This window comes from Copidosoma floridanum, unplaced genomic scaffold, assembly GCF_036245765.1.
Source record: "Copidosoma floridanum isolate Cflo_tuat_1 unplaced genomic scaffold, Cflo_Japanese_pri ptg000013l, whole genome shotgun sequence".
Lineage (NCBI taxonomy): Eukaryota > Metazoa > Arthropoda > Insecta > Hymenoptera > Encyrtidae > Copidosoma > Copidosoma floridanum.
Window position 1 is genome coordinate 19,623,885 of NW_028321890.1, and position 27,179 is coordinate 19,651,063.

A 27,179-nucleotide genomic window follows, 5' to 3' on the forward strand; every position below is an offset into this window, starting at 1 on the left:
GAATGCATACCGATCTCAGTTGGCAAAGTACACTTTTACTTGTTCCAATAATACATATAATGTGTTTCTCACAGGTTCAGCTCGTTAAAGACGTTCAGGGCGCACAAGACGCACTACTGCAGCACGAGACACGTGGTGAAGGACTCCCTGCCATCGGGGGGCGCGCCGGCACAGGCAGCGAGCGCGGCAGCTTCGACGGCGCCCGCCTCGTTCAAGGGCTCGCCCCCGACGAGTTCGAGTCCCGGTGACTCGCCGCCGCCCCTGCCCTGTCTCGCTCTGCCCACCAATCCGATTCTCATAGTGCCGTACTCCCTGGTGCAAAGCGCCTCGATCCTCGCGGCGCCCGGTCTGCCCGCCCCGAACTCGCCCTGCTTCCTCCTGCCGAACGGCACGCTCCAGCCGATGACGAGGGGTCTGGTCACTGTCACAACGTCGACCGGCCCGACGACGACGACGACCCCCGTCACGCAGATTCCCGCACCATCGCTCACGCCCGGGCCCACGCAGTTCGAGCACACGGGCGTCCTCAGGGCTGCCAACAACAAGCCCGGCACGCCCCTGGGAATCCCGCCGGCCGGCTCGCCAAACTCATCCGCCGGCTCCTCCACGCCGCTCGACCTAAGCGTCAGAAGATCACCGGTAAGCACGGGCACTTGTGTGCAAGCTTCGTCAAGTACCAATTCAACAACAACAACAACAACAACAACAACCTCTGTCTCTTCCCCTTTCGCAGGACCACGAAAAGGAAAACCGCATCTCGCCGGTGTCGACGTCGCTGCCGTGCGCCCCGCCAACGGCGAGCAGTCCACGTTCGCGAAGCAGCGCCAGTCCACGTGCCCGCTCTCTGCCCGGCGCCCAAGCTCCCGAGCGCGTCCTACCCACGCCGCCCACCGAGCTTGCGCTGAGGCTTGCCGAGCTGCCACCCCCGCCGGTGCCCAGCGTTCTCGTCAAACAGGGAGTTTCGAGGTATGTATGCTGTACAGGGGTTTTTTTCTTTTCAATTCTCGACTTGAAAGTGCTTTGATCGTCGAGCGTGTAAATAAAAATAGTGGACGCGCAAGGCGAGATAAACCGGCGTATCAGTTTACAAATATAGACAATCACATCACGTTTCGAGTTGTGTGACAAAGCTGTATAGGCGATAAGGGAACGTGACATTTGTGTGTTGGCTTTGTTTTTCAATCCAACACCAAAGTCAAGCTCTGTTGGATCGCAAAGTTAATTATAATAATAATAGTATATGGAAATAACAATGATGATGATGATGATGATGATGATGATTTGTGTTACAGGTGCAAAGAGTGCAACATTGTGTTTTGCCGACACGAGAACTTTGTGGCTCATAAAAAGCACTATTGTCAAGCGCGCGAGAGCAGCGTGACGAGTCCACCGTCCCCGAGCACGCCCTCGCCGCCCCTAGTCCAGCTGATATGCGCCGCGTGTGGCATCAAGTTCGCCTCGATGGACAACCTCGTGGCGCATCAGGCGTTTTATTGTCCAAAGCGACCCGAGACCCAGGAACACTATTCCAGGTGTCCCAAGTGCAAGGTTGGTCGATCATCGCAATTTCATAGTGACTTCTCTTTTCGTATCAAAAAATCTTTTCGAGATTAAAAATATTGTGCTTGATAAGTGTACGTCGTTTGAACATTGGGTCGATCGCGCGAAAACAGGGAATACCCTTACTTATGGTTGAAAATAAAAAGGCAAATTGAACGTTTCAGTGCGTCATCGAGCAGGGAGTCTCGCACACGTGCGCCACCGGTCAAACGGGCGGCTGGCGATGTCCGGTGTGCGGCGCAGGAAGCCAAACCGCGGGCGCGGCTCAGCGGCACATGGAGTCACACCAGGGGGTCAAAGCGTTTCGCTGTACGATCTGCCGGTACAAGGGCAACACGCTGAGGGGCATGAGAACCCACATCAGGATGCACTTTGACAAGCGCGGCGCGGATCTTCAGGTTCGTTAATATAATTTTGTAAGGGTGCTTGACGATTCGGTGTACCTGAGATGTGTGATCTTGCATGAAACATAGAGAGATAAGCAGCGCGGGTATTTTTTTTTTTTTTTTTTCATCACGTGATGTGTGTTTGAGTATCTTCAAGAGTTCAATTTGATCTAGAAAAAATAACACGCTACTCGTTTTAAAATTTATCAGTTTATCAGATTTTATCGATGCAACGTATACCTATATATGTACACACACACGCATATATTGAGAAGAAGCTTCAAATTTATCTGTTTTATCACTGATAAGTGCAAGCACTTGAGTATTTGTTGTTATCTTTTGAGTTTGCTCTTAGATAAACTCGCAAGTATCAGCAAAGATAAGAATTTCAATGTCTGATCTGACCACGGATATAAATTAGGTAATACGCGCGTAATCGTCACGCAATCTCAAGGTGTACTTGAATCGATAAACCACGCAACCGATGAAAACTAATAATAAACCACACGCTGATAGATTATTTGTAAATGAAGAGAAAAAAAAAAAAAAACAAGAAATTGATCGTTTTGAAAAATTTCAGGAGGAGAACTACATAACATGCGTGCTGGAGGACGACGTGACAGCACCTACTCCAGAGCCAGCCCCTGCGACGACCCCCGAGGAAATAATATCCACGGATCCCCAAAAGCAACAGCAGATAAACGGCAAAGGCGAGTCTGCAACGACGCGCAAGCAGAGCAGTCCCCAGCCACCAGCCCCGGTCGTCGTATCGCCAGCAGCCTCGCCGGCACTAAGCGTCCCATCACCGGTATCGTGCGCCGGCAAAGTCAAACAGGAGCGCGAGGACAGTCCTCCGGCCCAACAACAACAACAGCCCGCCGCAGCTGCGCCGGTGCCTGTGGAGGAGGGCCTCGAAGCCGGGAAATCAGGTCCCCGCTACTGTCGCTCCTGCGACATAAGCTTCAATTACATGAGCACCTTCATCGCCCACAAGAAGTTCTATTGCTCCAGCCACGCTGGCGAGGCTAGCAACAACAATAACAACAACAACAGTACCGGGGCGACGGCTGCGGTGGCCACGGCAAGCGCGACTACGACGCCACCGGCTGCCGGGCGCACGGAAGCCTCTGTACTTTAAGTCTCTCGTTTCTTGTTTTCTCGTCTTTTTGCGTCTTTTTATCGATGCTATTGACGATTTTCTGCGCATATGTACGTATACATAATTATATATACACGGCTCTCGTTTGGAGGATCGCGCCCACGGTTCGAAGGATGTTGATATATATATAATATATGTTCTTTTGTACACACCGTGAACCCGGAACCTTGATCATTGGTGATCGCGTTATTTTCGTACTTTGGAAAATTTCGTACTCTGAGTTCCCTTAATAATCATATACTTGCGCTCTGATTTTTAACGCATTATTATTTGACTATTGATTATTGCATAGCAAGTTTATGATATTGTTGAAATTTTATTTATACATTTATTATCATATGCATATCGTGCGTATAATTGTTTGTCTAGGAATTAAAAAAAATCTATTACGAATTTTAATTATTGTCGGGTTAATAATCTGATCAAGCCTTGGGTTCGTGACTATTATTTTGATTTGCCGACTGAAGGATGAATTGTTAAAAAAAAATTTATGACGAAATAAAGCCAAAGCTCGTTTGTTCAAAGCAAATTCTTTATTGGTGTAGATATTGGTTATTTTTTTACAATTACTGCGTCGAAAGTTATCCAAGTTATCTTTAAGAAATAAAATTATTAAATTGACTCTTTTGACAATTCAACCTACAGACTAGGATAAGGAAAATCATTGTTTTTGGGTATATATTTTTGCATTTAGAAAACATCCCATCAATTATCGATCTCACTTTTTATAAACCTTCTCTGGAACTTTATACACGTCTTTCGTTATTCGAAAAAAAAAAAAGTAAATACATAAATAGTCGGTGCGTGCTTGCGCAGCGTTGTAATAAGGACTGTTACTTGTTGCCAGTTTACTGTATGATGATAATATTAATAAACAACTATCGAGTTTTAGTTGGTTTGATACATTGTGTGATGTTTTCTTTTGTCTTTGTTGATCCAAGGGAATTGCTTGTACGCATTTCGAATTTATCAAGTAAGCAGTGTACATACGGCATTGATAATTTTTTCACAAGACATAAAAACATAAAATTTAATGGACGCGCGAACGTCAGACGTTCAGATATGCGTTAGCCAAGGAAAAACCTATTAGGATTACGATAATATTACTGTTATGTCAAGTTGTACATATGAAAAAAAAAAAAAACAATAAAAGAAAAAAAAAACATTTAAATTATAACAGTAAAACAAAACTAAACTGACTAATAAGAAGTAAAATAATGTGCAAGAGAACACGAGTGCGTGTGTTTTGTTTGTGAAACGGCAGAGAAAAAGGGCTATCGCGAGGATTATTACGATCTCTAATTTACAAGGGATTAGTCAAGGATCTTTCTTCTTCCTCCAACTGAGTTTTTATACACAAAGCGAGCAAAAAAATTGTTGAGAAAAACACTTTGTTTGACTATTAGTTTTACATATTTTCATTAAAAATATAATTTTTGGGAAACAAAATTTTGAAAATGTAATACTAACTGCACGAATTGGAAGATTGTCCTCGACTGATCCAAACCGAGTCTCATTAAAACTTTCAGACAAAAATAAAGATTTTGAGCTGTAAAAAGAATTATTCTCTTGAATCCAAGAAACACCATAAAGGTGCGCAATCTCATACTCTTGAATAATCTTGTAGTTTGTAATAAACAATAGCGAAAGCTCGAAGGAGGTTGGAAATAAGCCAAGTGTAAAAAATGTGCTGTACAGTAGAGAAGTAGAGTATTAAAGTATAAAAAATTGTAGGTAAAGGGCCAAGCCGAATGCTGTCGCCGAATGATACCAATCTCAGTTTTTGAATCTGTTAAATTTCAATGTAACGTTATGGTATATCATTACGAGGCAAAAAATACAAGCATCTCCCTCATTATTAACAAACAAAATCAGATTCTCTTTGACTTTTAAAGAAAGTGGGTTCCAACTAGTTTGTTGCACTTGTTGGATGCTGTCTCCAAAAAGTCTCAGTTCGATTCTGATTAAGTCCCATATTTTCTTGTTGATCTACTTTTTTATTAAGAATGAATTTTTTAAAATAACAAATGATGTCAAGACTCATCTGATTCCTTTTGGAGACTAAAAGTAGAATTATAAACTTTTGTTCTTTTAATAATAATTTAAATCGGAGCCGCGAGTACTTGAATCAATCAAAGAGGTTTGACTGTATAAATTAGATATTAAGGCCAGTGTTACATGTATACGCAGTGTACTATTCATATCAATAAAATGGAAATAATAAAAAAAAGAAGTTTAAAAATCATGGCAAATTCATAAACTCCTTTGCGCAAGTACACATAATTACAATAAAGAACCCAGGTATTTATTATTGCGGGGCGTGGGTGTTGAGCTACTTTGCATCTTTGAGCGATATGAGAAACAATAAAATTAATTAAAAAATAATGAATTAAATATGAAAGCAAATAAAGGTAAGAGAAAAATAGATCAAACAAGCGCCAGTATCGATTGATTGTGATATCAATAAAAAAAAAAGAATCGTACGAATGAGCAGTGGTAGGGTGTAGTCTTTTGCCATGAGACTTTTACACAATGACTGTGTACGATGATTGCTAATATAAATATTAGTATATGGAGATGTATCTTTGGAAACGAAATGTCTATAAGGAATTAAGTGAAGACGTGCATGCGATAATAAAATTTGATATGACTCTTTCAGTTGCTTAGTGCAAAGAGTATAACCACAGTTCTCTCCAGTAACGAGAATCCAAATAATTAATAGCACTGTTATGGTATATGAAAGGAAATTGTGCATTTCTCAAGATGATTCGGCATAAGTGTGATTTTTCCTCTCCTCTTACCCTTTCTCATCTCGATTCCTCGTGTTAAAACACGTACTTCTCTTATTATTATAAAATCCCTATTTCTTATTCCTTTTTGTCTCCAACTAAATCTCAAAAATTTAGACTTACGTTTATTGTTTTTATTTTGATAGATAAATTTTACACAAGATTATATCTATATAAATATGTAATAAATAGATAAACATACGAATAAATTTCTGCAACATTTAAGTTTGTGTAATTTTTTCATATGTTCAACAATCTATTATACTCTGTGAATGATTTATATTTATTGTAACTATTAAGTAAAGATTACGATTTTAATACCCTTTTGGTGAATGCTTCTAGTTTAAATTTAGTACAAGGAGACAGACAATTATTATTATCGTAATCATCATCTGAGGATGAAAACGACGACGATGACAATTCATATTCGTGATCCTGACACTTTTCCTTAAGATCATCGTGGTATTGACAATCACAGTGATAATCGTCGTCCGAAACCCAGATAAAGTTTGAACCTTCACAAATTTGGTTAGCATTTGCCATTTTGGAGATGGTAAGTATCTGGGTAGCTTTTTTCTTCTTGCACCACAGCCTCTTATGTCCATCAGTTTCGTAATCACTGTCCTGCTCGTAGAAATTCTTATTTCTACAAGCAACCATTTGTCGAAACATATTACTGTAAGGTTTCATCAGCATCCTAGATTTCTTTAAATCTACATCATCTAGATTTTCTTCAATTACTTTACTTGTCTCTCCGTCAGAAACCTCAACATCGTACTCTGGAGGAAATCTTCGTTTGACTGCCCGTTTCAAGGTTTTACTTGGTACGATGGAAAGCTCCTCAGTTTTTCTATCGCACTGAAAAAGAAACACAAATGCAATTATCCAAGCAAAGATTCAGATTTTGAGAAGAAGAGTATAATTTTTTTTGTTAGAAAACAGAGCATTCAGTAAGGTGAACTTTAACCAAGCTCATGAAAACTGAATGTTACTGTGCACAAAGTACCACCTGCACCAATCGATGCTCTCAAGAATTTCGTTCAAACACCATACGTGATTAAGCATCTTAAAAAGAAATCACAAAAAAACACACCTCTCTCGTTTTCACGTCAGTTTCATTTTCAGGTTGAGTCACACTGTTACAATCATTTTGCTGCTCATCTTCGACGGATTGCAAATCAACGTTGAGGGAGCGAAAACTTTGTACGAGATTATCGCGCTTTTGCCTGCTCGACTGCTTGTCGCGTTTGCGCTTCCTTTCAATCAGATAAGCCATGTCGTGTCTCTTACAGACGTACTTGTACCTTTTCTTCAGTTGTATGGCGGTAAGGAGCTTGTTGCGTCTGTTGGCGATCGAACTGTTCACCTGAAATGTAAATAATTAAGTATAACCCACATTATTCGTGCTTGTATTAAAGAGTATCAGTAGAAAACTTGCAAGGTAAGCAAAGAGCAAGTGGATAAAAAACGTAACTCACAGAGTTGGACTGTTGAGGTGTTTGGACCTCTTGATCGCACCGAAGATTCTCGTCGCCTAGTATTATTTCCTCGAGTCTCAGACGTTTGCGCGGACGAGAGACTTCCCTCTCCGGTGACTCGTCTTTATTTTTTTTTCTTTTCATCGAGAGAGCTTCGGTCATTTTGTTTACCAACCCTCACTCGAGCGAATATTTACCTTCGAGTCAAATGAAAATCGGAGCACAGAGAATTACTGTTACGCGACAATTCAAATCCGGCGGCGACTACTCTCTCCAACCACGCCATCTAGCGAGGCTGATTCCGAACTAAATTTTGCTGCTATAGATGTACTATTTCTCTGTGTGAAATATATATGTAGCTACCAATACCAAGCCATGAGACTACTTTCACTTCGAATTTGTGTAATTTTATCAGTAACACAAACCTCTAGTTGTTTATTATATAAAGATGTACGGTTTTTCTAGTTTTTATTACATCGTACTGTTCTCAAAAGGAGTATGTACATACATTGACATACAGTGTAATAAAAAGCAATTATGTAGGTACGTGCATATATGCGACTTAAATGAGTAGGCTATTCAAACTATATACGTAATAGTGCAGACGAAAGTTGGTTGTTAATGGGCAAAACTGTAAAAAATTGTAAAAACAAGATGTGTGACAGCCTCTCCGTGCTCTTCACGGGAATAGGCTCAATAGGCTCAATCAATGCTTAGTAGCATTGAAGATTCTGTTTACGTAGATTGGAGGTGTGATGCATCGTTTCGATGGGAAATGACGGTATTGTGAAGTATGAACTTCACTGAGCTTAAAATTACGACGAAGATTAGTATTTCGGAGAAACCTTAAAGAAAAAATGTATTAGTACTGGGCGAAATTAAGGCCAAGTTGATTTAAAGTCACAAAATAACTCACTCGTTGACTAATCAAGTTCCTGTGACAATCAATCTGGTCAGCTCAAATTTGGTTTGCGAACTAACCTTAGGCTTGACTACAATCGTCTCAATGGAAGGGGAAAATTTTGAAGACCAAGTAGTGGTGGGAGAAGTGTCCTGACAAAAGTTAACAAAAAGGGGGCACTTCCATCCCACAATCATCACTCATTAGTTGTCTGTCTATTCGTGTGTTACAATCCAACCATAACAATGACTGGACGCGGTAAAGGCGGTAAAGGTCTTGGAAAAGGTGGAGCCAAACGTCATCGTAAGGTCTTGCGCGACAACATCCAGGGCATCACTAAGCCCGCCATACGTCGTCTCGCTCGTCGTGGCGGAGTCAAGCGCATTTCAGGGCTTATCTACGAAGAAACTCGTGGTGTTCTCAAAGTTTTCCTAGAGAACGTTATTCGGGACGCGGTGACGTATACAGAGCACGCCAAGAGGAAGACCGTCACAGCCATGGACGTCGTCTATGCGTTGAAACGTCAAGGCCGCACCCTCTACGGGTTCGGCGGTTAATTGGTCCATTTTAATTTGAAAAACAGTCCTTTTCAGGACTACACATTATTTAAATAACGGACAACTATTACATTGTTTTTCAAGCTTAGTCTGATAAATTATTGTGCATTTCATATACCGAGAAATTGCTACTAAGAAATGCAGGGTACCAACTGACACAGTAAATGCTGACTGGAATTACTAATACCCAGCAGACTCACACATACAATAACACAAAATTTAAGCTTCTCTAACTATTCCTTATTTTACTTTTTCTTTCTCCTCTTATGCCCTTTTGTCTTCTAGGGGAGTGGTCCTCACGGACCTGTCCCATGCGGGGAGGTAAGTTTTTAGTCGGTAGGCACACCGGGTGAATCCGACACTACCACCAGTACCACCGGATTAGCTGGGGTGTCTGAAAATTTTCCCCTCCCCGCTCCATCAAACAAAAAAAAAAAAGGTGAAAATTTTCCTCACTTCATTAGACCACAAATGGGCGAGCTTCTCAAATAGCAATACCATGCATAATTTTTAATTAAAGTTAAACTCCAGCCCTAAGTTAAAACGTCGTGACCAGGAAACCGTATTCACGCACGTTGCAGATAAGATAGATGCTCAATATTTTGAGTGGTATCAGAACTCAATTGCGTAATCAAGTAAATTATCATCGATTACACACTTAAGGGAGAAAGTGCTTAATTTGCTGTGCTATTGACAAAATAAATGAAAAAGTAGAAAATCCAATGCGAATACAGATTTCGCTTTTGTATAATAAATTACGAACAATTTCGTTGAGTTTTTGTTTTATGAGGAATTTATCTCTTATTGCAGTAAATTATATATTGGGCACAACTACTCCGCACTATCTCCGGGAGTCGAGAAAAGTTTTTACTATGAGGAAAAGAGATTACGTTAGACACTTTTGTGGCCCTGAAAAGGGCCGATTTGTTGTTAAGTTGGAGCTTTGTTTTACTTGGAGCTAGTGTATTTCGTGACTGCTTTAGTCCCTTCGGAGACTGCGTGCTTGGCTAGTTCGCCAGGAAGTAGCAGCCTCACGGCAGTCTGAATTTCCCGGGATGTAATGGTTGACCTCTTGTTGTACTGAGCAAGGCGAGAAGCTTCAGAGGCAATGCGCTCAAAGATATCATTGACAAAACTGTTCATGATAATCATGGCCTTGGATGACACGCCCGTGTCATGGTGAACCTGTTTAAGCACCTTGTAGATGTAAATAGCGTAACTCTCCCTTCTTTTCTTGTGTTTCTTCTTATCTTCTATAACAATGTTTTTTACCGCTTTGCCAGCCTTCATCACTGTCTTGCCAGAAGCTTTGGGTGGCATCTTAAAAAATATAACGAACGTACGTAACAAAAAACGATAACAATAAAAATTTAATGTACTTTGTGAGCGACGGTTGAGTTTCTTTTATAAATGCTTTCGAGCTTTCACTCCGAAAAATACCCCCACTTTTTAAAAGCCATTTCACCGGCCGCACCAAACCAAACGGCCGTCCAGAGTTCCCCCTCTCCATGAGGAAATCAAGCTACTATTGGTTCGTTGTACAGCCTAGGAGAGGGAAGTTGCGGAGTAGAAGCTATGAGGAGTATTTAATAGGGGCGCTTACAGTCGTACCAACTATATTGAGGTAGAAAATTTAGCGCACGCAGTTCAACTCTTTTTACAGTTTCTCCATGTCTGGACGTGGTAAAGGTGGTGGCAAGACGACGGGCAAATCCAAGACGCGTTCTTCGCGGGCGGGCCTTCAATTCCCTGTTGGACGTATTCACCGCCTCTTGCGAAAGGGCAATTATGCCGAACGTGTGGGTGCAGGTGCTCCAGTGTATCTCGCCGCCGTCATGGAGTACTTGGCTGCAGAAGTCCTCGAACTGGCTGGAAATGCTGCTCGAGATAATAAGAAAACTCGAATCATTCCCCGTCACCTTCAATTAGCCATCCGCAATGATGAAGAATTGAACAAATTGCTTTCCGGCGTAACAATTGCTCAAGGTGGAGTATTGCCTAATATCCAAGCAGTACTACTTCCAAAGAAAACTGAGAAGAGTTCTTAGAGCATCTCACTCTACACAACCGGTCCTTTTCAGGACCACTAACTTTTTCAACGTAATTGAACTATTCTAAATCCTAGTAAGAGCCACTGACCTCCAAAGCTGACTCGATGACTATACGTAATCCCTGTTTTCATCAACCACAAACCCTTACACGTACGAATAATGTGACATTTGCAGTTATTTATTTAACCGTTAAAATGTCCCACGTATATGCATCTGATGGATGAATACACAAGTTATTAAACATACTTTGTATAAACCAGTTGGAAATTACGTAAGCCATAATCCTTGTTTACACCGAGCCCGACCCGTGTAAAAAAAAAAAGCAGATATTTCCTCGGAATAGGCCCTGTTCAGTTCAGCTGTGCAAGAAAGCTGTACACGCACATGACTTTACTTTGACCAATACACTCGCACCCGGCTCGAAAGATCAGTCCCCCCTAGAAGGGACTTCCCGTCTTCGAGGAGCCGACGGAGGAGGCTAACAGCGATAACGCTGCGGCACTTTCTGCCCGAGATCCAGGGACCTTCGCTCAGAGCTGCAAATTAAGCAGACGAGTCACTAGGGACCCCTTTAGTTGCTCCGCGGTGGTACTCGAGGGAACCTCTGCGTTCCCGTTTTGTCTTAAACGGTCTTATATACTAACTAAGCTCCAATTTCGCCACTTGCGGGAACTCTGGTTTCAAGTTACTCGACGTTGACGAATTTGACAGATGACACCTAGCTATACAACTTCAAACTATCTTGCCAATCGAGAGAGTCAAAGTAGACAATTTGAATATGACAGGCTCAATTTCCTTCATTTCATCATTTGAATTATTTGATGTAATGAACCATTTGCGGAGTTTATCTTTCACCATTCAATCGAACCTGTATTGTTCATGGATGAATTTACATCTACAGGCAGAATTTATATAATGTATAAATGCCATTTCTCTGAAAATACTGGTATCTTATGACTTTTTATAGAATATTATTACCGATTATTACTCTACATGTCATATCTTACGCCTGTGTGTTATACGTATTACGAATTACAAATTACAATACGTACGCATGTGTGTGTGTATGTTTACATTGATTGAGTACATTGTAGATCGCCGCTGCGGTGCGAGGAGCCAATTTGTAAATGATTTTGAACGAACGAACTTTATAGTGCCTGTAATATTGCATCGTTGCGTGTGTCATTCAAACATAAAATGCAAAATTTGTGTATTAATTGATTTTGCGTCTTTAGTTGTAATAATTATCTTTTTCCATTGTATGAATTTACAAAATCCACTATCGACTCTATTTTTTAGAAAACTAACCTCTATTTTTGCCGCACGTTACCAGAATGAAGTGCAAAACTATAAAGACTATTATTACTTTTGGTGTGAAGTGACACAGTGACATTTAATAATTTTGATGTAGCTTTGTCGAAGCTTTTAAGTGAAATGAGTCGTATATTTCGAACATATCAGTCACTCCTGCGGAAATTTCCTATAGGAATGCAAGCTGTGCAAGCTGGCGAGTGAATTTTTTTGATTTGATTTGCGTAACACTTTCCGTCAAAAATTTGTGTTGAACCAATTATCTAATTTACAGGTACCTTGATGGGATTAGGTGATCAGATTGCACAGAATGTCATTGAGAAGAGACCGCCTCATGATTTAGATCTCGTCCGGACGGGACAGTTCTCCTGCATAGGCTTTTTCATAGTAGTGAGTTACTTTAATTTTTATTTTTTTTATTTTTGTCATTTAAAATGAAATTTGTACTATCATACAAAAAGTGACGGTAAATTTACGTTTCATGGTTAACAACTAGTTATATCGTAACATATTGAGGTGGATAAGTAAATATATTTTTTATTCAGGGCCCAACAGTGAAAGCTTGGTATGGGATATTAGATAAGTATATTGGTTCAAAAGGAGCTGCTGTTGTTCTGAAGAAAGTCACCTGTGACCAATTATTGTTTGCACCATGTTTTACAGTCATACTGTTGAGTATGATTGGTGCTATGCAAGGAAATAGATTTGATGGTATTAAATTAAAATTAGAAAATGAATACACAGAAATAATGATAAATAATTATAAGGTATTACTAATACATTTTAACAAAACACATTACAATCTCAATATCTTATAAGAGACTCATAATGAAAAAAAATTTGTTTTCAGCTATGGCCTGCTGTGCAGTTGATTAATTTTTACCTTGTACCCCTACATTACCAAGTCCTAGTTGTTCAAGCTGTAGCTGTTTTATGGAATACTTATATATCTTATCGGACAAACAAAGACAATACCATAAATGTTTAATAAAAAAAAATCAATGAATTGTTTTCAAACTTTATTTTTGTACATCACTTTGAAAAAAATGATCTCCAACAAATATTTAATTGATCAATAGTTTAACGACAGTACAAGGCAACGATTTTCATACACCAATTACACTACGCTCTTATAAAAAACTGTCTTTCTCCTGAGCAAACATAGAGCATTTTGTATGGTGAACAATGGTAGAATAGTAATCTTTGTATATTACAAGTACAAAATGTACACAATAAAAATATTAAAAATATAATAATACATTATTCGGCTCAGTAATATTATTTAAATTAATTAATACTAACAGCGCCTAGTCCGGTAGCAAACAATTTTCAGCCTTTGCCATTGCAGGTGGAACTGTTTCTGTAGTTTTAGAAACTGTACAGGGCCCTAACAATTCTGGACATGAAGTATTGCTTGATTCGATATCGTGAACTCTTTTAAGTAAATCATAATTTATTCTTTCAGAGATCTTCGAATCTTTTCTACAAACAAAATCACGTATGTAATAATCATGTTTGATAATTATAGCAATTTTACAATTGTATGTAGCTTACTTGTACTCAGGGTGATTAATCACTTCTTTCCTCAACCAACCAGCTGTAGTCAAAAGCTCACCAGATGCTCGCTTTTGAATCAATTTGAGATATCTTTGTATAGTGCAGTGAGTGTCAGCATCCGCGTCCATGCTTGACAAGTAAGAATTTACCAAGGGAATCAATCCAGGGAATGCTCCTTCCTAAGAATCAATCACATTGTCAAAGGAGTGTACAAAACTTTAGAGAAAGTACAAAGTAAATCTGAGTTTTTAAAACAAACCTTTCCGTTTACAATTTCATCAATCGTGTATTCGGCATATTCTTCATTAATATCACCTTGAGGAATATTACACGTTATGTCTTTCTTGAACCAAAACTTTTCTGACTTCACAGCGTTTCTCTTCTGGGCTCTTGCCATATTATCGTCTACTTTGCTAATTGGTATCAGAAGGTTGAGTTTGTAGCTTAAAATAACTCGCGTCAAAAGCACCACGAAGCAAACGATAGCTGCATTTTCAAAATCAGTTATCTGTACTTCACAAGGCCGAAATTCCACTCTCCAGCCAATTGAAGAGTTCGATGGTGGTGGCTTGAAGCGCATAGTTTGCCAATTTGTAGACTGAATATTCTATAATAAATATAATTTTATAATTAATGTTTAGCATTTCGAGTATTGAGCATTGAAAATTTTAAGTGTATGCAATAGGTAAGATGATTTTCAAGCATGCCATTAATTTTTCGTCATTGCAATCAATTAAACATAAAAATGTTTCATTTGAAGGTAAAGTAAAGATTTGTTTCGCTTATTATTCATAGTAGCAATTAAATTAATGGTTGAAAAACAATAATCAAGTAGGTACCTCGAAATGATCAGTATCCTGTTCGTCGTTTTGATGAACTTTTTCGGAAAAAAGAGAAACCGTATCTCTGATAAAAAGATGAGCCACGTGTTGGGCCAGGAGCTTATCGATCCCATTATTGAGCAATTCCTCGTAGATAGCATCATCGTAGACGAGCGGCACGTCGTTATATCTGGCTCCTTGCTCGCTCAAGTACGAGTCTATGGAATCGTACCTGGACTTGTTGATCCGGAACTTGTTCTCTTTGAGGGGCTTAAGGCCGCGCTCTTCCTCGGTGCGACAGTCGACGGAGCAAGAGATGATGTTCCAGCGACAGTCGACATCCGTCACGTAGCCACGATAAAATGGACTGGCAGCCGTCAGAGCCAACTGTCGAACGGGAAAGAAATATTTTCTGTAATACACGCGCGAGGGACTTTAGCACTCGGAAAGAGAGGACTAACGTTTCACGCAGCGATCATTATTTACCATTATGGGACACAGGGGGGTCAATTGGTCGTAGAGCGTGCGAGCTTCCTCGATGTTGCAAGCCTGGAAGGTCAGCTGCAAGCAACAACAGCCCATACCGAATCCCATTGCGTCCATGTAGACATGATCTTCTTTGGCAGCTTTCGTACTTGAGCCGTCATCCCCCAGTGCAGCCAGATCTTCTTTGAACGGCTGCAGAGTGTTTTTGTCCTTGAAAACTGGAAAATTTCTAACAATATTAACCCTGCTTTGGTGGTTCATTGAATTTATTTGTCAATTTTAATTATAAAACAGTTATTCTCACTATTTTTCACAATAAGCAGGAAGTTTTCAGGTTTGGTGTTTGGAATTTTTTTTTCACATAAAAATTTTTGGCTCCAAAAAGGTCAATAAAATACGTAAATAACGACCCTCGAGTCGTGAGTAAATTTTATTTCATCAAGTTTTTTTCGAATAACTTGTAAATCAAGCCTCTAATCATCTCGAGATGAAAATATTCTAAAGAATAAACTATTGCAAAAATAAAAAAAAAACTGTTACCTACTACTACGTTTGCAATAAATCTAAGTAAATACAAAAAATTTCAACACACCACAATTTGAGCATCATTCAATACCTTGATATACCTAATAAATATGAGCAACCTTTATCTCCAAATATAAATAGCACCAATTTTGCCCTCAGAAAAATATTTAATAAGTATATCTCGAGCCGATTATTCAGTTTTTTTGGTTTATTAGACATTGAAAAAAAAAAACAGAAAAAAATCAAGGGTTCACTTTATAATTTACAATAAAAAGTATTCCATAGCTTCAAGTGACCCAAGACTAAGGATTCAGCCTACAAATATTTTTTGAACCTGAAATGTCCCACCTACAGATAAATAACGATATGATGACGTACTTGGCAAGTTGATGGCAATTTTTTCTTTCCTACGACTCCTAATGTTTCTAGTTAATGTTTTGAACCTTGGATGGCCCAAGAATATGGCTTCGTCCGGGAAAAATAGACTTTTTGAGGCGCCAGACTGTGGATTAGGAACAGCTGGGGGATCTGTGAAATTTGGAGCACCTAATCTGCACATAAAATGCATTTTTAAAAAACACTTGGTTGCATTGGACAAGAGAAAATTTTCATTTTAATTCAACCAACCTTGGAAAATTTGTGAGCGACATTATAACTTCTCCGGGCTCTAGCAGCTTGGAAGCTTCTTGCCTCCTGTATTGCATGTTGGCTTCTACGATATTGAAATGTGCCAGCAGTCCACCGTAAGGCTTGCCTGGTGTGCCTTCAATCATGTAAGCTCCATACTCTGGCCGCCAGAGAGATTTTACGTTGCTGAACAAAAGTTTTCTTGATTATATTTTTCAATAATTTATACAATTTTGTTTCAGTTATTGCGGGATATGACTTTTTAATTTCAGAAGAAGTAAAAATGCTCAAGTTTTATGATGAATACAAGAACGGTACTAATTTTTTTGGAACGAAAATTATTTAAATGGAGCGAAAAATTTATGGTTTAAACATCGTACTTTGGATCCTTCAGCTCTTTTTCTTGCAAAAGTGACAAGTATTTTTCTGCCCTCAACGAAACTTTTGCTGTTTTCTCTGCATCGTTGAACTTAACCAGTATGTATTCCACCTAAAAAAAAACAAAAAAAAAAATAAAAACGTAAGTTCATTTTGTTAGGTAAGCTCAAAAAATATGCGAGAAACATTGTATCTTGGAGATACAAGTTTGCTATTAAGTATCAGTGAGATAAAAACGCGATGACAATGTGTTAAAAAAAATAATGATTCAGCCAGAATGTCAAGGTCATCATATGCAGAACGCTCAATGGTAAGGTGTGTTGTTGGTTTATGATTAACATAACATGATTTCGTTATTATTATTTTAATGAGCATAAAAAATTACAAGTGAATCAAAAGCGCTTGGATGATCGTAAAAATAAGGTTCATGCAAGTACATGTACTAATAAGAGTACTTTATTTACTTAACTTTTGACTATTTATTAATCAAAAATTCCTTTATTCAATATAGTTATCATGAAACAACTAATTGAACGAATATTAGCGTTTAATATCGAAGTTAATTACCATAACAGTCTTCTTAATAAAAAAAAATACGATCAAAATATATTAGTTCAGTGCCATATTTGTATTAATTATTAGTTTGCCATTGATATTACACTAGAATAAATAAAAAATTTTTTTTTTAATTACTTACTGAATTTATGTAACAACCAAGAGTAATTTTTTTTTTTTTTTTTTTTTTTTTTTTTTTTTTTTTTTTTTATAAATGAATCACATCTAAAAAAAAGTTATAAACGAAAATTAAAAAAAAATTAAAATAAAATAAAATAAAACTACTTTATCGATAATAGTATATAAGCATCACTGCTAGATTATGAAAACTCATTGTATGAAACAAAAAATTTACTATCAGTACTGTGTAGAAAACAACTAGTACACTTCTCTCTCATGCACGTAAATATCATAATTATAATATTCTCTGCCTATCACGGATTGTGCTTCACTATTTTATCTACAAACTACCTGTAATCTTATTAGAAGTTAATTAAAATCAAACATAATTTCAAGTCCAGTGTTTAAAAAAAATTTTTTTTTTTTAGTTACAAAAGATATTTACAATAGAAAAGTAATTGTATGTGAAACTGGGTTAATAAGTTTTCGAGTGTTATTATGTTACCAAAATATACTTATGACATTTATGACAGTGACATAAGTGAGTCAATAATTAAATAATATTTCTGTTAAATTTAAATGTATTTCTGTTTGTATAAATTTATTACACTTGCAAAAAAAATATTACAAAAATGTTACGATAATGAAGTATAACTATAAATATGTGATAGAGTGATTTTAAATGTATACTATATTAAGGTAACTAAGGTCGGTACCTTACGAGTATAAAATATGAATAGTAGTTTTAGATTGATCCGCGTTGGATCAGAGAAAATATTAGACCAAATTAATGCCCGACACCGATTTTGAGGAACGTCTCATATAAAGCTGCCCGTGGAGCTACTGCAGTCGATTTATTGATTGGCAATCGAATACATAATACGTGGAATACTATAAAAATACGGTACTCGTGAAAATGTAAAATTTTCACAAGACTACAATTTTTTTTACAATTTTTATTTTCATAACGACTTCTCGCTTGACAGCCAATGATTATAACTGATAAAACTATGGAGCTACTCATTCATAATGTGTTTCATAATCATTTGCATCAGGCTACTTACCATTTTTTCATACGAAATATGAACTGACTTTTGACAGCGACCGGTTACAACATGTGAGACTGGCATTCAAATGGCATCATGTCGAGTATTTTGTGTTTACGTCATTGATTTACTTACAATCTATACTTATTTTCAATACGTGCGAGAATTATTTTTAAATACCTTGATTATGCGTTCATACAGTGTCACCTACAAAGTTTCCACTACTTATTTGAAATCGTTATACTGTGGCTACAATCGGTAACGATCGGTAATAATACACCTTACAGCTCTCTCTCGCACAATATACGCTACATGAGATGGCACTAATTGTTTTCATGATGGTAACAGGTATACATACACAGATATACTTCGGTTTTCTTTTCTATTTCTTTCCTTTTTGCGGGAAAAATCGATTTCAGGCCACTTTTGGAACGAGACGAAGATAAAAGAGAAGACAAAGCAGAGGGATAACAAAAGGCAGAAAAAGAGGACGCGCATAGAAAGAAGCATGTGCGAGTGCTGAGTCAGAGAGCGAAGAAACTTGTACACCATTAGTACGTAGAAAAAGCGAATAAACACAACTAGATCTAAATTTGCTGCATCGTTTAAATTTTGAATTTCATCACTTGAAACTATGTCACTCAAGCATTCTTTCAAAATCGTTGAATTGATTATTGTGGAAACCGGCTTTTGTATTAACTAATTGAAATTTTTTATTATTTTGTTTCAGCTTGTATTTTATTTTACTGATGTTTGCGGCGGTACAAACAAACGCATGTAGGTACACGTGTTACCATGATGACTTGCATTGGGGTATTTCCCGTTCTTAAAATGATGCACAGTTTTTGCATGATGCTTTTTTTCGAATACAGATTGTAATTCAACTTTATTCTTTTATTCAATTCTTAATAAACGTAATAATTACTATGAAAATAGTTTATGTAAGATGTAACTGACAAGTAATAAAACGGTGCAAATATTGTTTAAAAAACGGTAGCCTGGTGTTATTGACTGTATGCAGCTTTAATGAGTCATACCCAGCTGTTAATTAGATATTAAAGTATGTTTGGATGCCATTTGTTCAGAACTCAATTGACAGTCTGGTGTAAGCCGTTTTTTATGTCGGGTAAATAGTTTATTAAACACGTGCAAATTGTCTGCTTTTTTTTTTTTTTCAATGCTTATTATGTTTAGTCTTTGTTTTTGGCAACCTAATATGAGTACTTTTTTTTTACACTTTGAGGTGTCCACTAAAAATAGGAAAGTTGATATCGACTACCGATTTTACTTTATCGGATATATTATTCATTCCATTTACTTTATTGGCAGTCTGATATGAATATTTTATTCAAATCAAATTTCCATAACACTCTATGTGCTGTCACGCTCTTTGTACAAGGTTTTTCGAGCGTTTTTTTAAATGTCATGTTGTTGCATTTAATAAAAAAGGAGTTTAACAGGCAGCCTATGAGACGTTTCTTGTTATTAATTGTGGGCACTCCCGGTGTAAACTAATGTGATTTTCCATTAGCAGTGTGTTTAACCTATATATAAAACCAAAATTATAACTAATGTCTTAATAAGTACCCTCCCCAAAATACTTTGACCTAGTTTTTTTTTACTTTAATATACAATTTCAGTCAAGTTTCAACGATTTCTGAAGCTTAAATATGGTGCCACATAGACAGTACTACTTTAACTCACAAATATTTATGAATTAAGAATACATTTTAATTATGTGCATACACGATTATTGGTTGGACATATGGTTTGTTTTAACATAGTAAAACAAAACTATTTAAAGGTATTTAAAGCAACGATGTTGATTTTTTACGTTCAATCTTATCTATAGGTGGATGATAAGGAAACAAACGGCACCCAACATCTAATCTCAAAACTATTGATGACACATTACTTTGATAAAGAAAAAAAATACTGCATTCAAAGTAAAGCGACTAAAACTTCCAACTCATGATGTAGATAAGAATGAATATATGCTGTTGTTACATAGCACTGTGTTCAGAATTAGATTTGCAGAAATGATAAAAGGCATGCCAAAGAGAATGTAAATAAGCTTCTGTCACACTTGAAAAAAATGTGATTGTAATACTTGTTTATGCAACTCATGGGTGTACAGTACACAATGATAATGGCACCTTTGGCTTAAAAATCAGTTTACTTCACACTATAACGAGCATTTATTACTCAAATACATTCCTTTCCTGCATGACTAAATACACTTTCTCTCCAGACCTTGAGTGTGAAAATAAGTGCATTATTTAAGAGTCAAGATTGCTTATTTGACAAAAATTCTCAGAAAAAAGATTGAGTTGCACCATCCCAAAAAAAAACTAAGAATACAAAAGAATACCAAATACATGAGCATGTAAAATAATATTCATGATAATATTAGGTAGGTGGTAAAAAGTAAGTACCTCGTCTCCCCATTTAAGCACGTCACCCTGCCTGTCCCTGAGCTTCTTGTACAAATTAATGAACTGCTTGATACCGTGCTTCCGCACGTGGTCAGCCAGCCTTTTCGTCTCCTCCCAGCTGAGTGGGCTTCCCTCCGACAGCAGACCCATTTTTGTATTATTCCTTTCGCCCTTTCCAATAAATACGACACAGATGATCCGGGCCGACGTGGAACACGCGCACGAGTTTAATTTATAAAATGATTACTGAGAAACATGTACAATCTGAAGGAGTTCGATCAGGTACCTATAAAGTTGTACTTTTTGGTGTTCGTAGTAATAGAAAACAAATCTTCCAGGAGTTCCAGGTGCCTTTACTTATGTGTGCACTGATAGATGCAAGCTGCTGGACGGTTGGAGTCGGACTGACTAGACTTACTAGACTAGAGGCCTAGAGGATGACGTTCGACACACAAAACTATACGGGAGACTGGAGGGAGCAAAACTATTATGTTGTAGTAGATGTATGGATAAAAAAATTTACACAGTGCACACTGATGAGCTTAACTGCGATTTTACTGCACAGATATGAAAGTACACTATGACGATGACGATTGCATGTTTGGAATGTTGATTGATAAGATAATTAGAAGGACAGACACAAAAAACAAAAATACACTGTGGCTGTATCCAGCAGTTACGTTACGTATAAATCGTGGTAACGCCACATGGTCGGGCGGCGCTAGCGTCAACCTGTACTAACTGTCGGTGGGTTCCGCATGTCAACAAACTTCGATATTTTTTGCTGTTTTCACTCCCGCTGCGGTGCCACCCGATAGCTTTTGCGGAATTCAGCCTCTGATTTTTTCATTCTGGTAAAGAGAGCACGGTGAAGGATATACATGAAGTTATGTGTAGTAATTATAGTAATTACTAAGTAGTGCCATATGGTCGATTTATTAAACCATATAAGTAGAATATCTATACTTTTAGAGGTCAATTTTTGAGTGATACAATTGTAAACTTGCCGCAAATATCACAAAATCTTTAACTTTTTAATATCTATCTATCAAATTAGTTGCGGCTGGTTTATAATTGATAACATGGCTTTATTGTTAAAATAATTTGGATCAGCGCCATCTAGCGTTGCGGATTTCTGAACTAAAAAGTGGCCCTAAACTTTTGACCCGCAGCATTAGCGCTTAGAGCCATTTAACCGATTATAAACCAGCCGCAACTTAAACTGTAGCTATAAAATCAAAAAATAACAATACATGAGTTTTTGGCGGCAAGTTAACAATCTATTTTCTACCGAAAAATCGACCTCCTATGTATTTATACTTTTAAAGATAAATTTTCGAGTAAAAAAGACTGTTAACTTGCCGCCAAAAACACATATATCGATATTTTATCATTTTATAGCTACAAAATGAGTTGCGGCTGGTTTATAATTAGCTAAATGGCTCTACAAATTATAGCCGCAACTGATCTTATAGATACACAATAAAAAGTTGACGGATTCTGTGTTATCTGCGGCAAGTTTACAATTTATCTTTGAGCCAAAAATTGACATGTAAAAGTACGAATATTCTACTTATCTTATGTGGCTTATAAAATCAACCATATTCATAAACTTACAATACCTTAGACCTTTCACCATTGACTCATGGAAGCACAGGCAGTACAGCCCTATGACTTTATAGTTTAAATCAACAGTTAACTTAAGTATATGATATGTATTGTGTCACTGAAATCTTGTAACGATCAAGCACATACGTGAATTTATCAGTCTAAGAGACGACTGAAGAAAAAAGGCTTAATAAAGAGTTTCAGTCACACGAAGAGTCTCCTAAGAATGGAGCATTGGATCTCACATCAGAGGATGTTGGCTTCTTTGTTTAGTTGTAAGACTTAAAATTTACTTATCTGTAATAAATGTATTTTTTATTTAGTAAGATCCAATGTTTCATTCTTAAGAGGCTCTTCCTGTGACTGTGCTTCTTTTTTAGGCCTTTTTTCTTCAGTTGTCTCTTTTCGACTGATTAATTTATGCATATATTTGATCCTAATTCAAGATTTCTATAACACAAATTTTTATTGAAACAAGGAAAAACCAAATTTGAAAGGAGCAAACTCATATTTACAGTATCAACTGTTATGATTAAAAGTTTTAAAACTTAAACAATTGCTTTATTCAAACGTATTATCAAGATTTATGTTTCACTTTGCTCGTGGGTAAATCTTATTAGTTCACAAATCTCTCTAATATTTTTCGATTTATGATGCTAGTTGAGACTTTTAACTCGTGTGTTTTCAAACTTTGTTATTGTAATATTAAAACCTCACAACATGAAGGTTTTTTTTTTTTTTTTTTTTTTTTTTGTTTGATGGAGCGGGGAGGGGAAAATCTTCATAGACACCCCAGCTAATCCGGTGGTAGTGTCGGATTCACCCGGTGTGCCTACCGACTAAAAACTAACCTCCCCGCATGGGACAGGTCCGTGAGGACCACTCCCCTAGAAGACAAAAGGGCATAAGAGGAGAAAGAAAAAGGAAAATAACGGAGAATTTCGGAGGCCGACTCGCTCTCGAAGAGATGAGAGGAGGGGGCACTTACGCATCTGGGCGAAGCTCGAGTCTTGGCTTGCGCCGGAATAGAGTTAGAGAAGCTTGAATTTTGTGTTATTGTATGTGTGTGTGTGTGTAAATGTGTGAGTCCGCTGGGTATTGTGTATTCGGAAGCGTACTTGTGATTAGTGTAAGTGTTGTATAGGGTTGAGGCCGTAGAGGATACGGCGGATAGAAGGGTGCTCCTGAAGGAAGCGCACGAATTGAAGTCGCGTTCGTTTCGTCGAGATCATGGAGATGGAGATGATGCATCCGATGGAAGCAGGGGGGATTGAAGACCTAGAGTGTATTGAGGGTCTTCGGGGTTCTGTGCTAGAGCGCAGGGACGTCTTATAAGGTCGAAGCGACCGGGTTGGAGGTTCGCGAGTGCGGCGATGGTGGGGTTTGGGTGGTCCGTAATGGAGGCGCGGATTTTAGATGCAAGGACGGGGGCTGCTTGTATTGGAGGGACGATGTTAAACTCCTTGATAATCTGGGTATTCCTGATGTACCACGGAATACCCAGGACCGACCTCAGTATCTTCATGAAAGGGCCCTGGATGCCCTGTAGTCGGTTTCCCTTTGCAGCGCCCCACGTTGGTATCGCGTAGGTGCTAATGCTTTTGATGATGGCGTTGAAGGTGCGCAGCTTGGTCTTCTGGGAGACGGCTTTGTTGTTGAAGAAGGGCTTTAGTTGCACGAAGGCTCCATATGCCTTTCCGCGGGTGCTGTTGATGTGCCGAACGTACGTGAGTCGACGGTCTAGCGTTACGCCAAGGTACTTGGCGGAGTAGCTCCAGTCGATATCTACTCCGTTGACCCTTATTTTCTGCAATTTCTTCCTGGGATTTTTCCAGGAGACGAGCATGGCTATAGTCTTTGCCTCATTTACGACCAGTTTCCAAAGACTATACCAGTTGAGTAGAGTGATGATGTGCTCGTTTAGAGGGGTGGTGCACCGAGAGTGTTGTTTTGACGTACAGCTGACCGCGACGTCGTCTGCGTAGACGTACGTGTTGATGTTTTCGCGCTGGGGCAGGTCGTGGCAAAATATGTTGAAAAGGGTGGGTGAAAGTTTGGAGCCTTGGGGGACTCCGGAGGTAATTTGGCGGGGGTCGGAGAGGGAGTCGCCTACTTTAACGCGGATAAATCTGTCCGAGAGGTAAGATTTGACAGTGCCTATAAGGTAGTGTGGAAAACCTAGCTGTATAAGCTTGTACAGGAGGCCCTCGTGCCAAACTCTGTCGAAGGCCTGCTGTACATCTAGGAAAGCTATCGCGGTGAAGTTTTTGTGGATGAGGCTATCGGAGAGGTCTTCGGTGACTCTCAGAAGCTGGTGAACTGCCGAATGTCTGGCTCTAAAACCGTACTGCACGTCTGGAAGGATGTTATTTTCCGTGGCGTGCTTGTTTAGGCGGGTGAGAATGACGCTTTCAGTGATTTTACTGGGCGATGAGAGTAGGCTAATGGGTCTGTGGCTCGCGGGGTTGCTGAGGGGTTTTCCCGGCTTCGGGAGACAGATGACTGTAGCCACCTTCCACGCATTTGGGAAATAACGAAGGCGCATCACGGCGTTTGTGATGTTGCAAATCGCCGTGATGAATTTTTGAGGGAGGATTTTCAGGACGCTATTGGAGATACCGTCACTGCCAGGGGCTTTTCGAGTTTTTAGGGATCGGATGATGCCTCTGATTTCGAAGGGTGTGCAGTGTTCGAAATCTGGATTGTCAAGGACCTGTTGCTGCACCGTGTGGGTGATCCTCGCGTGTTCCTGCGCTAGTTCTTCGGCGCTAAGGTTGGGGGAGCATTGATTTTGCAGCGAGTCTGCAAAGATCTCTGCTTTGTCCGAGTCTAGCGAGTAGAGTTTGTTCCCTTGTTGAAGGGGGGGGAAGGAAGGCCGTTTGTTACGGAGTTTTTTAACGACCTTCCAAGCATTTCTTGGGTGGGACTCTGCCTCGGCTATGAATTTGTTAAATTCCTTGTTTCGGAATTCGAAGACTTGGGATTTGACTTCCCTTTCAAGGGAGTTAAGGTGAACTTTAAGTTCGGGGGTTCTCCTTTTTTGCCAGAGTTTCTGGACTCTTTTCTTCTCCTTGATGAGGCGCAGGAGGTCGCGGGGGAGTTTGAGTGTATGTTGGGGAGCTGTGGTTGTTGTGGTGGCTTTGTGTGTGCAACTGTTGAGTTCGTCAGTGAGTTCGTCTACTGCTATGTCGAGTTCCGTTTGGGACCTAATGGGGCAACATTTGAATGGAGAGGATTCGAGGTTATACGCAAGGTGGACCCAGTCTATGCGGCTGGTGGTGACGGGTATGGTGAGAAGGGATCTAGGGATATCTAGGTAGACTGGGTTATGGTTACAGGGGAGGTCAGGAGAAGTTCTTGGTTCCGTGGGGATGGTCAAGTTTTTCGTTAGGAATATGTCTAGAATGTCGGGGTCCTGGTCTGGGGAGCTTGGATAGTGAGTTGGTTCGCTCGGAACCTCAATATTGATGTTGAGGTTACGCAAGTGTTTGAGAAGGGAGCGTCCTTTGGGATTCTCGTGTTTTCACCCCCACGATTTGTGCTTGGCGTTCAAGTCGCCAGCCACGATCGTAGGGATGTTGGAGTCAAACAGAGAGTTTATGCATTGGAGGGTAGGATCAACCGTGGGAGGGGAATAGAGGCAGATAATTCTAATGGAAGAGGATGTAGTGGTATATACTTTGATTCCAATTGCTTCGCAGTTGGCAGCGTCCGTACTGATGACTCGATGGCGGATGCCCTTGCGTACAAGGATAACCACTCCGCCATGTGATTGGTCGCGTCTATCTCTTCTGTGGGCCGTGTAGTTGTGTATGTACAGTGACTTTGTGTTGTCTAGGTGTGTCTCGGTTATGCATGCAACGTCTATGTTTCTGGTCTGTACGTGTACAAGTTCAGTCGTTTCGTGTGTAATGCTGTTCGCGTTCCAGTTAAGTAGTGTGAAGTCTTTATCTATCGTGCTACTGTTCTGTTTCCCTCTAGTCCGGACACCCTTTGGTCGAGGCGAGTCAGTAGGGTCATTATTGAGTGGAGGATTGTCTCGGTGGTCGGGGGTGTGTTGAGCAGGGGAGTCGGGGGAGGGGCTCCTGTTCGATGTTGTTGAGAGGATGCCACCTTCGCGTATGACATCCCCGGGCGAGTGATGTTCGAGCCTTGGGCTGTTGTCCGAGGGGGAGCTCTCCCAAAAGGGGGAGGAGGGGCAGTACTTTTCTTGGGGGCATGAGCTCCTTTTTGGGGGATTTTTGGACAACCCCGGTAGAAGGCGCGGTGTTCGCCATTGCAGTTTGCACAGCGAGGGGTGACTTGGTCCTTGTCCTTTTTTGGACACGTTGCGGTGGCGTGGTTTAAGCTGCAGAAACCACAAACGAAGGCCGCACGGCAGTAGGCCGCCGTGTGATTTAATTTTTGGCAGCGACGGCACTGGGGGATGTCGTTTGACTTTCGCTTCTCTTCCACTCGGACGGAAGTGCCCCCGAGGGACCTGAGGTTGTAGATGGCGCGGGAGTTTGGGTCCGAAGCGTCAAGGTACACGGTGACCAAAGGCCAGGTTCGGTCACCCTTTGTCATGCGGTAGACGCGACGGGCGGATGGTACTTTTTCCTGGATCATCTCCAGGATTTCTGCATCCGTGTAGCCGATGTTGACTCCACGGATGACGACTATCATTTCACGGTCCTCGTGAAGCTGATGGGTGGTGAATTCGACCTTTTTCTCTTCAAGGTCGTGGACGATACGACGGAAGCTGTCGACGTCATCAGGGTACACGCGAGTACCCTGAGATGTGGTTGTAACACGGCGGACAGGGATTTTCTCCTCGATGAGGGCTTTAT

The 27,179-nt window shown here is 39.6% G+C and overlaps 7 protein-coding genes and 1 non-coding gene across 9 annotated transcripts in view; 4 read left to right on the plus strand and 4 right to left on the minus strand.

Moving 5' to 3' along the window:
- The window catches only part of ush (Zinc finger protein ush), a 220,114-nt gene extending 216,223 nt beyond the window's left edge, over positions 1–3,891 (plus strand). For both annotated transcript variants that reach the window (XM_089591199.1, XM_014359085.3), the window contains exons 5-9: positions 75–639; positions 734–966; positions 1,293–1,548; positions 1,725–1,958; positions 2,527–3,891. In XM_089591199.1, the coding sequence (XP_089447325.1) occupies positions 75–639; positions 734–966; positions 1,293–1,548; positions 1,725–1,958; positions 2,527–3,084 (1,846 nt within the window). In that variant the 3' untranslated portion in view covers positions 3,085–3,891. The remainder of the gene's footprint in view (positions 1–74; positions 640–733; positions 967–1,292; positions 1,549–1,724; positions 1,959–2,526) is intronic.
- Positions 3,892–6,117: 2,226 nt separating this feature from the next.
- On the minus strand, positions 6,118–7,534 carry LOC106643790 (uncharacterized). Its single transcript, XM_089590734.1, has 3 exons — positions 7,373–7,534; positions 6,988–7,260; positions 6,118–6,752 (listed from the first exon to the last, which is right to left on the minus strand). Exons 1-3 carry the CDS (start codon positions 7,532–7,534, stop codon positions 6,201–6,203), a joined length of 987 nt encoding a protein of 328 aa, XP_089446860.1. The 3' UTR covers positions 6,118–6,200.
- A 984-nt stretch (positions 7,535–8,518) lies between these two features.
- LOC106643793 (histone H4) lies at positions 8,519–8,842 on the plus strand. Its single transcript, XM_014359059.2, has one exon. It carries the CDS (start codon positions 8,519–8,521, stop codon positions 8,828–8,830), a length of 312 nt encoding a protein of 103 aa, XP_014214545.1. The 3' UTR covers positions 8,831–8,842.
- A 936-nt stretch (positions 8,843–9,778) lies between these two features.
- LOC149374943 (histone H2B.1/H2B.2-like) lies at positions 9,779–10,150 on the minus strand. Its single transcript, XM_089591095.1, has one exon. It carries the CDS (start codon positions 10,148–10,150, stop codon positions 9,779–9,781), a length of 372 nt encoding a protein of 123 aa, XP_089447221.1.
- A 350-nt stretch (positions 10,151–10,500) lies between these two features.
- On the plus strand, positions 10,501–10,878 carry LOC149374944 (histone H2A-like). Its single transcript, XM_089590993.1, has one exon. It carries the CDS (start codon positions 10,501–10,503, stop codon positions 10,876–10,878), a length of 378 nt encoding a protein of 125 aa, XP_089447119.1.
- A 330-nt stretch (positions 10,879–11,208) lies between these two features.
- Positions 11,209–11,485, minus strand: LOC149374945 (RNase MRP). Its single transcript, XR_016293022.1, has one exon.
- Positions 11,486–11,986: 501 nt separating this feature from the next.
- On the plus strand, positions 11,987–13,416 carry Mpv17 (Mitochondrial inner membrane protein MPV17). The gene is made up of 4 exons (XM_014359054.2): positions 11,987–12,388; positions 12,467–12,582; positions 12,738–12,959; positions 13,043–13,416. Exons 1-4 carry the CDS (start codon positions 12,316–12,318, stop codon positions 13,178–13,180), a joined length of 549 nt encoding a protein of 182 aa, XP_014214540.2. The 5' UTR covers positions 11,987–12,315; the 3' UTR covers positions 13,181–13,416.
- Gclc (glutamate--cysteine ligase) lies at positions 13,199–21,454 on the minus strand. Its single transcript, XM_089591349.1, has 9 exons — positions 20,743–21,454; positions 16,589–16,698; positions 16,209–16,394; positions 15,960–16,132; positions 15,057–15,274; positions 14,589–14,957; positions 14,009–14,356; positions 13,747–13,928; positions 13,199–13,674 (listed from the first exon to the last, which is right to left on the minus strand). Exons 1-9 carry the CDS (start codon positions 20,890–20,892, stop codon positions 13,500–13,502), a joined length of 1,911 nt encoding a protein of 636 aa, XP_089447475.1. The 5' UTR covers positions 20,893–21,454; the 3' UTR covers positions 13,199–13,499.
- Positions 21,455–27,179: the final 5,725 nt, after the last annotated feature.

Excerpts from the sequence above, each read along its gene's own strand:
- LOC106643790 (XM_089590734.1), bottom strand. The coding sequence starts at position 7,534 with ATGACCGAAGCTCTCTCGATGAAAAGAAAAAAAAATAAAGACGAGTCA. Across the intron at positions 7,261-7,372 it reads CACCTCAACAGTCCAACTCT|GTGAACAGTTCGATCGCCAA; the intron begins GTGAGTTACGTT and ends TTTACATTTCAG. Across the intron at positions 6,753-6,987 it reads CTGACGTGAAAACGAGAGAG|TGCGATAGAAAAACTGAGGA; the intron begins GTGTGTTTTTTT and ends TTTCTTTTTCAG.
- LOC106643793 (XM_014359059.2), top strand. The coding sequence starts at position 8,519 with ATGACTGGACGCGGTAAAGGCGGTAAAGGTCTTGGAAAAGGTGGAGCC.
- LOC149374943 (XM_089591095.1), bottom strand. The coding sequence starts at position 10,150 with ATGCCACCCAAAGCTTCTGGCAAGACAGTGATGAAGGCTGGCAAAGCG.
- LOC149374944 (XM_089590993.1), top strand. The coding sequence starts at position 10,501 with ATGTCTGGACGTGGTAAAGGTGGTGGCAAGACGACGGGCAAATCCAAG.
- Mpv17 (XM_014359054.2), top strand. The coding sequence starts at position 12,316 with ATGAGTCGTATATTTCGAACATATCAGTCACTCCTGCGGAAATTTCCT. Across the intron at positions 12,583-12,737 it reads GCATAGGCTTTTTCATAGTA|GGCCCAACAGTGAAAGCTTG; the intron begins GTGAGTTACTTT and ends TTTTTTATTCAG. Across the intron at positions 12,960-13,042 it reads TAATGATAAATAATTATAAG|CTATGGCCTGCTGTGCAGTT; the intron begins GTATTACTAATA and ends ATTTGTTTTCAG.
- Gclc (XM_089591349.1), bottom strand. The coding sequence starts at position 20,892 with ATGGGTCTGCTGTCGGAGGGAAGCCCACTCAGCTGGGAGGAGACGAAA. Across the intron at positions 13,929-14,008 it reads ATGAAATTGTAAACGGAAAG|GAAGGAGCATTCCCTGGATT; the intron begins GTTTGTTTTAAA and ends ATTGATTCTTAG. Across the intron at positions 13,675-13,746 it reads ATTAATCACCCTGAGTACAA|AAAAGATTCGAAGATCTCTG; the intron begins GTAAGCTACATA and ends TTTTGTTTGTAG.